At 46.3% G+C, this 13,047-nt stretch overlaps 1 protein-coding gene across 1 annotated transcript in view; it reads right to left on the reverse strand.

Moving 5' to 3' along the window:
- The window catches only part of RUNX3 (RUNX family transcription factor 3), a 145,349-nt gene that overhangs the window by 65,657 nt on the left and 66,645 nt on the right, over window positions 1–13,047 (reverse strand). Inside the window, exon 5 of the mRNA XM_033955781.1 lies at window positions 6,600–6,704. Coding sequence (XP_033811672.1) covers window positions 6,600–6,704 — 105 coding nt within the window. The remainder of the gene's footprint in view (window positions 1–6,599; window positions 6,705–13,047) is intronic.

Below are 13,047 nucleotides of genomic sequence, written 5' to 3' on the forward strand. Positions count from 1 at the left end.
GTCTATTGTCATTCCTAGTAGTTTTAGGGTGGATTGTAAGGGGTAGTTAATTGCATTGATTTCTATGTTGGTTATGGTTGGGATTGTGTTGTTTTCAAGGCGGATGAATTTTGTTTTGTCTGGGTTCAATTTCAGTTTGTGGTCTTTCATCCAAGTCGTCACTGTTTCAAGCGTTCGATGTAGTGTGGCTGTCATGGAGGGCTGTGGTTGATCGAAAGGTATGAGAATTGTAATGTCATCTGCATAGCTGTAGGATATTATGTCTTGTTTGTCCAGGTGGGTACCGAGGGAGGCAGTGTAGAGGTTGAAGAGAGTAGGAAACTGGATATGGGACTAGACGTCGTGTACTTGGACTTCAGCAAAGCTTTTGATAGCGTCCCACACCGCAGATTGTTGAGCAAAATGACTTAGATGGGATTGGGAGTGATATTGACGACATGGGTCAATGACTGGTTAAGCGGTAGAATCCAGAGGGTAGTGGTTAACGGTACCCCCTCCAATACATCGGAGGTGACCAGTGGAGTGCCACAGGGATCGGTCTTGGGACCGATCCTTTTCAACATATACATAAGAGACCTGACTCAAGGGTTTCAAGGTAAAATAACACTATTCGCCGACGACGCCAAACTATGCAACATAGTAGATAACAGCACCTTGCCCGACAGTATGGAACAAGACCTGCTCTTATTGGAACATTGGTCCTCGACTTGGCAGCTAGGCTTTAATGCCAAAAAATGTAAGGTCATGCACCTTGGCAGCAAAAACCCGTGCAGAACTTACACTCTGAATGGTGAGACCTTAGCTAGGACTAGGGCAGAACGTGATTTGGGAGTAATCATTAGTGAAGACATGAAAACTGCCAAGCAGGTGGAGAAAGCTGCATTCAAGGCTAGACAAATGGTGGGATGCATCCATAGAGGTTTCGTCAGCCGGAGGCCCGAAGTCATAATGCCCCTGTACAGATCCATGTGAGACCTCATCTTGAATATTGTGTTCAATTCTGGAGACCACATTATCAAAAAGATGTGCGGAGAATCGAGTTGGTTCAGCGAATGACCACCAGGATGGTCTCGGGACTCAAGAACCTCCCATATGAGGAAAGACTGAATAAACTGCAACTATACTCGCTCGAGGAACGTAGAGAGAGGGGGGACATGATTGAGACTTTTAAATATATCACGGGCCGCATCGAGGTGGAAGATGATATCTTCTTTCTTAAAGGACCTTCGACCACAAGAGGTCATCCGCTGAAAATCAAAGGTGGGCAATTTCATGGCGACGCCAGGAAGTATTTCTTCACCGAAAGGGTAGTCGATCATTGGAATGAACTTCCATTGCAGGTGATTAACGCCAGCAGCGTGCTCGATTTCAAAAAGAAATGGGATATGTATGTGGGATCTCTAGCCGGGTGAAGTCTAGGGGTGGGTCATTAGCGAGGCCAGACTTAATGGGCTACATCCCTTTTCTGCCGTCATATTCTATGTTTCTATGTTTCTATGTTTAGGGGATAGTGGGGATCCTTGGGGTACACCACAGGGGTTAGCCCAAGGATCTGATTTTTCTTTATCCAATTTTACTATGCAGGTTCTAGATTTCAGGTATCCTTCAAACCTGATCTGAAAGGAATTTCAGATCAGCTTTATCTGGGCACTGATACCAGGTACCCAAACAAGTACTGAAGGCTGCATTATACCCAAATATTTAACAATGGTATCCAGTGGCATAGTAAGAGGGATGCTGGGCGGGGGGTGTTATGGTCTGCCCTGGGCAGATGTCTGAGAGGATTTAAACTGGTATAAAAAGATGGACTAATATATTAAACTTGGATTTCATGAAAGGTGCTTTTGTGCAGGCATACGATTTCACTGGCGGCAGCCCAACCCTTTAACATAAACAAGCGCAGGGATATTTCCGTTCTGTGCCTGCGTCCTTTAGGGCGGTGTTTCTCCACTCGGTCCTGGAGTCCCCCCTGGCGAGGGCCAGTCAGGTTTTCAGGATATCCATAATGAGTGTGTATAAACTCCATTCTATGCAAATTTCTTTCATGCATATTCATTGCGGATATCCTGAAAACCTGACTGGCAAGGAGGGGGACTCCAGGACCGAGTGTATCTGTGTGTATCCCCTGGAGAAAGCCTTTACAGAGTTGTTTGGGGCATTTTTTTTTTCTTCAATCTATGTTCTACTAATCTGTGAACCTGTATCTAGGGAATGAAGATGCTAAGGAAGCCTAACAGGGCACCTACCAGTGTCTATATTAAAGCATCACTTATACTAGTGCCACAGAGGCCTCCCCAAAGATTGGTAGTTTCCCGTCAGTTCCCACCCGCCCACTTCCCAGCACTGAACTTTTAAATCCTCAGGCAGTCGCCTCACAGCGTCAATGAGCAGGCCTGTCCCCGTACCCTTCAATTCTATTTCCGGTGACAGGCCTGTTCGTTGATGCTGAACGGCGGCTGTCCAAGATTTAAAAGTACAGAGCCGGGAGGAGGTGGGTGGGGGGAATCAGGAGCTGGTGAGAGGCTGTGCCGCAGGATTCTGCTGGCTAGGGCACAGCTTTTGGGCCCCTCCTAAAAAAACAGCGTTCTGCTGTCAATGCCTGATCTAATACTGTGTGTATGCAATGCTGATCCTGTCCTGGTTTTCACCCCCACCGCTTACAGAGGCTAAAAGCTTTGATTTCCCTATTGAAATTCCCTATGAAAAGTCCCTGTATGCAGTAGGGTAATGCCAGGCATAGATCAACCCTGTTGGGTGAATTTGGAGCACTGGAAGCCCCGAGTGTAACTGTGGTGAACCTCCACAGACCAGCCTTATTTACAACTCAACAATCCATCATTTCACAAAAGCCAGCAGTGGAAGAACATGAACATGATGTAAACTTAATTTTAAAATTTCATTCTGGAAACTCCCTTTGACTTTGCCTCAACCAAAAGACACCCTTACCCCATTACTATCAAGGATTTAAAAAAAATAAAAATAAAAATGCAGATTTCTTATTTTCTGAATTTCTGAGGACAGAAGTATGTCTGTCTACCTACAATCATTTTATCTCAAAGGGAACATAACAAATCAAAAGTTCCATGTAACTGCAAACCTTGCTAACGCTATACGTTATGAAGCTGGCAAGACCCCATAGTATAACTGTGGCAAGATCTTTCAAAATGAATGATTTAAGCCCTATTCTGATGGCAGCAGTCATTAGCCACTTCATGGCATTGCTCCAGTCTCGTTCCCTATTTGAGTACGGATGAAAATCCATACAAACACCAGATGCTCAGAATTGCCTTCCTGCCGACGTACTGGCTCTTCCGCTGGTTAAGATGCTTTTTCACTGGCTCCAGTAGAAGCACCGGGTCATGTGAGATTCTGAGCACTGGCAACAGGAGCAGCTGAAGACAGGAGGGACCAGGAAGTGACATCAGTGGAAAAACTGAGGCCTGCGCAAGCAGCAGCTAAGAGATGCTGCTTGCTGCCGCCCAAAATTTTGAAGAGGTACGTGGCGCCACCGCCTGGACTAGGGTTGCCAGACATCTGGATTTTTTAGAGGGCATGTCTGGGCGTCTGGACTTCTTCTTTGGGACATCGGGAGGACATGCAGGGATGCAACATGCTGCATGCGCAGATGCCCTCCCAACTGATGAGAACAGGTTGAGGGGCGGGGCTGGGGGGGCGAGGCTCGTACATGACATAGGCGTAACGGAGTGGGACTGGGTGAGACTGGCTGGGCCTGGGAGGCCGGGACTATGGGTCTGGATTTTATTTAACTAAAATTTGGTAACCCTACTTGCAAGCCCCTAAGCACTGATAGTGAGAGTTAACTGTGGGCGAGTCAGATCAAACCCACAAGTGAAAGCACACATTGGCACCTGTTTTCTGTGCTATTAAGTGCTTCACTTCCTGGTTTGCCTGGGCTTAGGCACAATAACTGCAAAACTCTTCAAATGGTATGACCACGTGTCCCCTTTCTATCATAGTAACATAGTAGATGACGGCAGATAAAGACCCAAATGATCCATCTAGTCTGCCCAACCTGATTCAATCTAAAAATTTGTTAGGTTTTTTTTTTCATCTTCTCCTTAGCTACTTCTGGGCTAGAATCCAAAGCTCTGCCCAGTACTGTGCTTCGGTTCCAACTACTGAAGTCTCTGTCAAAGCTCACTCCAGTCCATCTACACCAGGGGTGTCAAAGTCCCTCCTCGAGGGCTGCAATCCAGTCGGGTTTTCAGGATTTCCCCAATGAATATGCATAAGATCTATTAGCATACAATGAAAGCAGTGCATGCAAATAGATCTCATGCATATTCATTGGGGAAATCCTGAAAACCTGACTGGATTGCGGCCCTCGAGGAGGGACTTTCACACCCCTGATCTATAGCCTCCCAGCCATTGAAGCCCTCCCCAGTCCATCTTCCCCCAAACGGCCATATACAGACACAGACCGTGCAAATCTGCCCAGTACTGGCCTTAGTTCTTCAATCATGAGTTGTATTGGCTTCCCGCAGAGGCACGGATCATTTTTCAGTTGGGTTGCCTCTGCTAGAAAGTCATCTTTGTCCAAGCTCCACTGTACTTAACTAACAGATTTTTTTTTATGGCATTTCACAAGAATACTAGACAATCACATGCCCTTTTCGTTTTTCCCTCGGCTAAAGGTTGCAAGAGCACGAAGTATCACGACCATCTGATTTCATTTCAAGCAGCTTCTTACGATAAGGCCTTTCGCTCCCTGCTATTATCATCTTATTCCTAGGAACATTTCAGAAAGCAACTTAAGGCCTTTCTTTCCTCTAAATATCTGGTTAATTAGTGCTCTCGATCTTTTCCTTGTTAATTATGTAACTTTTGTAAACCGCATTGAACTCATGGTTATGCGGTATAGAAGCATGTTCTTATGTTAACTTCACAACACTCACCGCTAATAGCACACATATAACTTGCATGCTGTTAGTTTTAAGCATTGTCCCAGATACTGCAGTTAGACTGTAAGCCTGCCAGGACAAATAGGGAGAATACTTATTAGCACCTGATTTCTGTTCAATGAATTGTAAACCACTCTGAGTTAATCTCTTCATTAAAAGGCAGTTAATAAATAAATAGAGCTTTCAATCCTTAACCCTACTCCTCTGCCCTCCAATCCAGCCCGCTGATTAACCGTTCCCCTTAACTGTATCCATGACATTCTGTCTTGTCTGTTTAGATTATAAGCTCTTTGGAGCAGAGACTGTCTTCTTTGTGACTCTGCACAGCGCTGTGTACGTCTACTAACACTATAGAAATAATTCATAGTAGTAATAATAGTAGTGCAAAGAGTTTCAGTCTATGGGAAGCAGAGCTGAGATTGTAATGTCATAATGCCTCATTCCACCAATAAGAGCCAACTTCATCAGTAATGTCATAATGGCTTGATTTGCCTGTACTCCCCTCTGCCCTCCAACCCAGCCAGCTAATTAACCGTTCCCCTTGGCTGTATCCATGGCATCCTGTTTGTCTGTCTTGCCTGTTTAGATTGTAAGTTCTTTGGAGCAGGGACTGCCTTCTTTGCAACTCTGTACAGCGCTGCGTGCATCTGGTAGCACTATACAAATAATTCATAGTAGTAGTGTGAAGGGTTTCAGTCTATGGGAAGCAGAGCTGAGATTGTGATGTCATAATGCCTCATTCCACCAATAAGAGTCAACCTCCTCAGTGATGTCACAATGGCTTGATTGTCCTGCACTCTCCTATGCCTTCCAACCCAGCCAGCAGATGAACCGTTCCACTTAGCTGTATCCATGACATCCTGTTTGTCTGTCTTGCCTGTTTAGATTCTAAGCTCTTTCGAGCAGGGACTGTTTTCTTACTCTTTGTGACTCTGTAAAATGCTGCATGTGTCTGTCTGGTAGCGCTATAGAAATAATTAATAGTAGTAGTAGTAGTATCAGCCATTTTGAGTATTGAGACTGAACAGGGCATGAGCATAGGAAGATCACTCTTGCCCTCGCTCACCACTGGACCAGCAGGGCTTAAGGTAGTCCCAGGGAAGGGCCTGCGATGGGTCTATGAGGCTTGAATATAAACCGAGACCTCCATTTCTGGGTAATTTTTTTTTTTTGGCCCACAAATCTAGCTTTATATCCGAGTATATACAGTATTTGCAAAGTAAGAACAAGGTCCGATTCCTTTTTCTTTCACATATAAATGAAACTGCATAGTCCATTTTTGCGGAATGTACTCATGTTTGATCAATGTTTATTTTTAATTGTATAGCGTTTCACTTTTCAGTATCTTGCCTTCCTGTGGGTTATTTTGATGGGCGCTATGTAGAAGGAGGCTGCAGTCTTTGAATGCAAAACTGCCAAGGAGCAACACAGGAAACTGAACCGTTTTATGACTTCCTGTGTGTACAAAGACGTCAAAAACACTTTAGCTGAATGTGTGATGCTTAATTTAGATATTCTCTGCATGAACTTTATTATTAAGTGCAGGGGCAGCTGAACATCTATTGGCTGAAAAGACCTTGCTAACCAAACTCTGCTCTGCCCCCAAATTGATGATGCTGTGTGGGGCAAAATGCAACACATGTAGTTATGAAGTCAAAGTTAGAGGGTTAAACTTACTTCTTGGCTCCCGAGGTCCATCTACTGTTACTTTAATGGCCCTGTGATAGGTGGCAACTTGGGTGGGGTTTGTGAAAACTGTGATGGTCAAAGTAAAGCTCTTTCCTGAAAAGAGAAGAAAAAAGGCAGATACAGCAAGGAACGAATCAGAGCTGAACAAGTCACCCTCTGAGATTCTGATCTATCAATTCTCATTCCCAGTGGCGTAGTAAGGGGAGGGGATGCGGACCACCCCAGGCACCAAGTCGGTGGGGGCGCCGGCACCTCTCCGCCCTGACACCCTGACACCATCTCTCCCTCACTTCTGCCTGTTGCTCGCGCCAACCTGGTTCCCCCTCTGAATCACTTCCGGGTCATGGGGCCAGGAAGTGACATCAGAGGGGAATCCAACGCTGGGGCGAGTAGCATGCTTGCAGAAGCCACTCATGCTGGTGAAGATTAAGAGGTAATGGGGGAAGGAAGGGTGCAAGTGTGGAATGGGGGGCAGGAAGGAGCGGAGGGGGAGCCTGGAAGGAGTGAGGGGGGGCGCAGAGGGAGGCACCACCGCCTCAGGCGCTTCCTACGCCACTGTTCATTCCTTTTCTTTTTTCTTTAATGCTGTTTAACATCTACTTGCAACCCCCCCCCAAAAAAAAAAAAAAATTAAAACCACACTCTGAATCAGCTATAATCTCATGCAATTGATTTGGGGACCCAATGAGAAATACGATTAAAGTGCAATTGAAATCAATTTATTAATTCCACATCCACCCACCCCTCCCTTTTATGAAGCTGCGTTAGATTTTTTTTTATCACCGGTTGAGGCGGTACCAACTCCAACGTTCATAGAATTCCTATGAGCGTCAGAGCTAAAATCACTGCGGCTTCATAAAAGGCAGGGGGTTGTTATTTGTTGTTACTTTAGTACCAGCAAGCAGAAGATGAAAAGGAGAAACGTTTGACACTTTTGAGATACGTGTATACGACAGGAGAAAAATCACGGTTAGAAAACATGACACCCTGAAACCCAGAAAAAAGGGCAACGATCAAGAGAGTTTCTCATAAATCTCTCCTAGAGTAAACGCCCAGAGAGTGGGTAGGATTTGTGCCCTTCCAGAATGTTCTGACAGTTACTTCACCATATTGAAATTCACCCTGTGCTCTGTGTGATCAATGGATGGCACTTTTCCACTAGCATGTTCGAACAGGTCCCTGAGAGACACCTTTCAAAGCTATTCCTACAGGTAAAGAAGTATCCTACTATTTTAAACAGGCAGTTTAAAGACTGCCCACCTTGCGGGTGGAAACAGGGATGCATGGTGTTTCACAATATGTGCACTTTCACCCTCATTCAGGCACTGACTTAACTAATGCACAGGCTTTCATGTTTTCATAAGTTTATTTATTTATTTCGATTTCCATCCCATTCTCCCGGAAGCTCGGAACGGGTTACGAAAGCACATTCACAGTAAACTATAAAGACATTCACGGTAGCTAAGGACATGACTGTTTGCACGGAGACATCCACAGTAATTAACAAAAGAGGTTCACAGTAAAGTCAGGACATGACTGGTTGCAAAACAAGCGTTCGTATAGAGGGGTCTGTCTGCTGGCGGCCGTTCAGTTGACGAGGAAGGTCTTCACTGCTTTTTGGAAGGGCATTAGTGAGTTCTGTGATCTTATCTGCACAGGCAGTTGGTTCCATAACCTAGGGATGAGGTGGCTGTGCAGTTTCCATTTGGAGAGATCTTCCTGGGGGGATGCTTAGTCATCTCTCTGCTTCTGAGCGGAGGGGGTGTGTGGGAGCGTACTGGTATGGTTTGGATGTAATGTAGGTGGGGGTGGTGATGTGGAATATTTTGCGAGCTATCACAAGGGCCTTGAATATGCAGCGTTTCTTGACAGGTAGCCAGTGTTCTGCATGGAGAGCTGGGGAAATGGGGATCGTGATAGTTGAGGCTGTATAGGAGGTGGATCACTGAGTTTTGGACTTGCTGGAGGCGCTTGAGTTCCTTTTTAGTTATTCCATGAAATATGGAATTACAATAGTCCATCCTAGAGAGTACAAAGGTATTGAGGAGCTGGGCCAGGTCCAGTTTAGAGATGTAAGGTTTCTTTGATCCTTCATAGTTGGCGCAAATAGTAGAAGAAAGTGGAGACCACCTGTAGGATGTGAGCAGATCCAGTATCACTCCAAGGCTGCACACTTGGTCCTTTGCTGTTAGAGGGGTGGATTCCCAGGTTAGGCAGGTGTAGCTAGTGTTTTTCTTTCGGATCCATAGAAGTTCTGTCTTGGGGCGTTCAGCTGGAGTTTGTTGTCTGTCATCCAAATGGGAACATCAAAAGTGAAGAGAACCACAGCGATGGCACTCAACTTCAGAAAAGGGAACTACGAAGCTATGAGGAAAATGGTGAGACATAAACTCAGAAACAGCTCACGGAAGATGGAGACCGTAGAGAAAGCCTTGTCCCTACTCAAGAACACGGTGCAAAAAGCACAAAACATGTACATCCCCAGGTTTAGGAAAGGGCGCAAACAGAACCAAACAAAAAACAAGGTGTGGATAACAAAGGAAGTGAAGAAGGCGATAAGCGACAAGAGATCATCATTCAGAAAATGGAAAAAGGACCAAACAGAGGAAAACCGGAAGGAACACAAAAAACACCAGAAAGAGTGCCACCGAGTGGTTAGGGAAGCAAAAAGAGAATACGAAGAGAAGCTGGCTGGGGAGGCGAGAAACTTCAAACCGTTCTTTAGGTACGTGAAGGGGAGGCAACCGGCAAGGGAGGAAGTGGGACCATTGGATGATGGAACCAGAAAGGGAGTGGTAAGAGAGGAAAAAGAGGTAGCAGACAGGTTAAACAAGTTTTTCTCGTCGGTCTTCACGAGCGAGGACACATCCAATGTACCAGAACCTGAGGAGATTATAAGTGGGGATCTAGATGAAAAGCTGGAGCAAATAGAAGTAAGCCATGAGGACGTCCTACGACAGATAGATAGATTAAAAAGCGACAAATCACCGGGCCCGGATGGAATCCACCCAAGGGTACTAAAAGAACTGAGAAAGGAAATAGCGGAAACACTCCAGCAAATATGTAATCTATCATTGAAAACTGGGGAGATCCCGGAGGACTGGAAAATAGCAAATGTCACGCCTATCTTTAAGAAAGGATCAAGAGGAGACCCGGGAAACTACAGGCCGGTGAGCTTGACTTCGGTTCCGGGTAAGATGATGGAAGCACTTATTAAGGACAGCATCTGCGAGCACATGGAAAAAAATGGGCAGCTGAGGGAGAGCCAACATGGCTTCTGCAAGGGAAGGTCTTGCCTCACAAACTTACTACATTTCTTTGAGGGAATAAACAGCCAGATAGACAAAGGGGAACCCATAGACATAATTTACCTCGACTTCCAAAAAGCTTTCGACAAGGTACCCCACGAACGACTGCTTAGGAAGCTGTGGAACCACGGAGTGGAGGGGGATGTATACCGATGGATTAAACACTGGTTGGCGGGCAGAAAACAGAGGGTTGGAGTGAAGGGCCAATACTCAGACTGGCAACGGGTCACGAGCGGAGTTCCGCAGGGGTCGGTGTTGGGACCGCTCCTGTTCAATATATTTATAGACGATCTGGAGACAGGGACGAAATGTGAGGTTATCAAATTTGCAGATGACACCAAACTCTGCAGCAGGGTTAGAACCACGGAAGACTGTGAAAACCTGCAAAGGGACCTAACGAAGCTGGAAGAGTGGGCCAAAAAGTGGCAGATGCGTTTTAATATAGAGAAATGCAAGGTCATGCATGTTGGGAAAAAGAACCCGATGTTCAGCTATACAATGGGGGGAACATTGCTAGATGTGAGTACCCTTGAAAGAGACCTGGGTGTGCTGGTGGATACAACAATGAAAGCATCAGCACAATGCGCGACAGCCTCAAAGAAAGCAAACAGAATGCTGGGTATCATCAAGAAGGGTATCACGACCAGGACAAAGGAAGTCATCATGCCACTGTACCGTGCAATGGTGCGCCCGCATTTGGAGTACTGTGTCCAGTATTGGTCGCCGTACCTCAAGAAGGACATGGCATTGCTTGAGGGGGTCCAGAGAAGAGCGACGAAAATGGTAAGAGGTATGGAAAACCTTTCATATGCCGACAGGCTAGAACAGCTGGGGCTGTTCTCCCTGGAAAAGAGGAGACTTAGAGGAGACATGATACAAACTTTCAAGATCCTGAAAGGCATAGATAAGGTAGACAGGGACAGATTCTTCAGACTGTGGGGAACAACAAGTACAAGGGGGCACTCGGAGAAACTGAAAGGGGATAGGTTTAGAACCAATGCCAGGAAGTTCTTCTTCACCCAGAGAGTGGTGGACACATGGAACGCACTCCCGGAGGTAGTGGTGGGGCAGAAGACACTACAGGGATTCAAAGAAGGTTTGGATAAATTCTTGAAGGAAAAGGGGATTGAGGGATACAGATAGAAGTAAGGATAGGTTTTTTTTAGGGCAGGGAACACTTGACAGGTCATGGACCTGATGGGCCGCCGCGGGTGCGGACCGCTGGGTGCGATGGACCTCTGGTCTGATCCCGGTGGAGGCAACTTCTTATGTTCTTATGTTCTTATCCAATTCTTCATGTTAGAGAGGCAATGTTAGAGGTTGGTAAGTTGGGCAGATCAGTTCTCGCCTAATGGGAAGCGTAGCTGTATATCATTAGCATAGGAGTGGATTTTGAGGTTATATTTCTGGGCAATATCAATGACTGGTCTGATGTACAGATTGAATAGGAGTGGAAACAGCAGGGCACCCTGAGGAACACCTTATTTGATGGGTTTGGGTTCTGATTTGTTTGGGCCTAGGAGTACTTTTTGTGTTCTCTGTTGTAGGAAGGAGGTGAACCATTGAAGAGCAGAGTTCTTGATTCCAAGGTCAGTGAATCTGTGCAGTAGGAGCTGGTGATCAATGGTGTCAAAGGCAGCGCTTAGGTCTAGTAGTATCGGTAGGACATCACTTCCTTCGTCAAGAATTGACCAGCTGCAGTTAACAATGTCTAGGAGAACTGCCTTGGTGCTATGGCCTGCTCGGAAGTCGGATTAAAAATGGGATAGGGCACCTTGTTCTTCTATGAATGGTAGTAGTCTATGGAGCACTCTTCGTTCCAGGAGTTTGGATACAAATGGGAGGTTGGGGACTGGCCGGTAGATGATTGGGTTGTTTGGGTCAAGGGTAGGTTTCTTGAGGGTGGGCGTGATAATGGCAGATTGCTAGCTGAGTGGAACCTTCCCAGTTGATAGGGAGGTGTTCATGATGGGCAGGATGGATTCTGCCAAGGCGTCTGCGGTGGATAGAAGGAGGCTGGATGGGCAAAGGTCAAGGATTTTGTTAGAGGGTTTGAGCTCTTTCAATGTTTCAAGAAGCTTGTCATGTGTGACCAGGTGAAGTTGGGAAAGAGATCCTGATCCTGATTGTGTAGGGGGTGTGCTTGGGGGGTTGGTTATTACTGAAGGTAGTGTTGAGTTTATTGTGGATGTTGTCAAGTTTGGTCTGGAAGAAGTCAGAGAGAGCCTCACTGTCTAGGTCTGTGGGGTTACTGTGCCAATTTCCTTTGGCAGCAGAGAAGAGATGGTTCATCAGGGCGAACAGGTATTTGGATTGGTTGGGGCCCCAAAGAAAATACCCATACCTTAAAAGGTGTGAGTGTATATGGGCGCTTTTCTTTTTTGATATTTTTTTGAGTGAAAGTCCTTGGAAACCAATGCAAAGGCAATGGGGGATAAGTACCTGTGGACATCACAGCTCTGTGGTCAAAAATGACCTCCTCAAAGGTTTCCTAAAATGTAAACAAATTTTAGAAAGCTGAACTAAAATTATATGACATAAATTGCAGGCACTTTGTATGGGCAAATCTAGCCAAGGTCTTCAGAGTATGACCTTGCCTGTTTGGTCAGCTGTGGGCCAGTCACTGTCCAGTCTGATTTCTTTCCAATCTGCGCTTTCACTTGCAAGACTACTCCACCCGTTTGGCTGATTCTCTCTTTGCCACGCTCAGCTCTCTACTCAAAGTGCCCTCACTTCCGACTCCTCCTTCCCTTTCTCCCCATACTATGGCTGAATACTTCCACAACAAGGTTCACAAAATTAGCTTTCAGTTCTCAAATGAATTGCCTCTGCCTCTCCCTCCTCCCCAGTGGCATACCAAGGGGGGGGGTCCGCCCCGGATGCAGCCTTAGGGGGGCTGCACAGCCGGCCTGGTCCCTATCGTGCTCCCACCCTCCCAGCGAGAGCAGCAAACCTCCCTCCAGTAGCGTCGGCTGCTTTGCGGCTTTCTCCTCCCTCTGCCGCATCACTGATGACGTCATCAGTGACGCTTCACCGGCAGGAGAAAGCCGCAAAGCAGCCGACGCTACTGGAGGGAGGTTTGCTGCTCTCGCTGGGAGGGTCGGAAAGGTTCACTTGGGGGCGGAGAG

The sequence above is a fragment of the Geotrypetes seraphini genome, chromosome 8 (genome assembly GCF_902459505.1).
Source record: "Geotrypetes seraphini chromosome 8, aGeoSer1.1, whole genome shotgun sequence".
In the NCBI taxonomy this organism is placed as follows: Eukaryota; Metazoa; Chordata; class Amphibia; order Gymnophiona; family Dermophiidae; genus Geotrypetes; species Geotrypetes seraphini.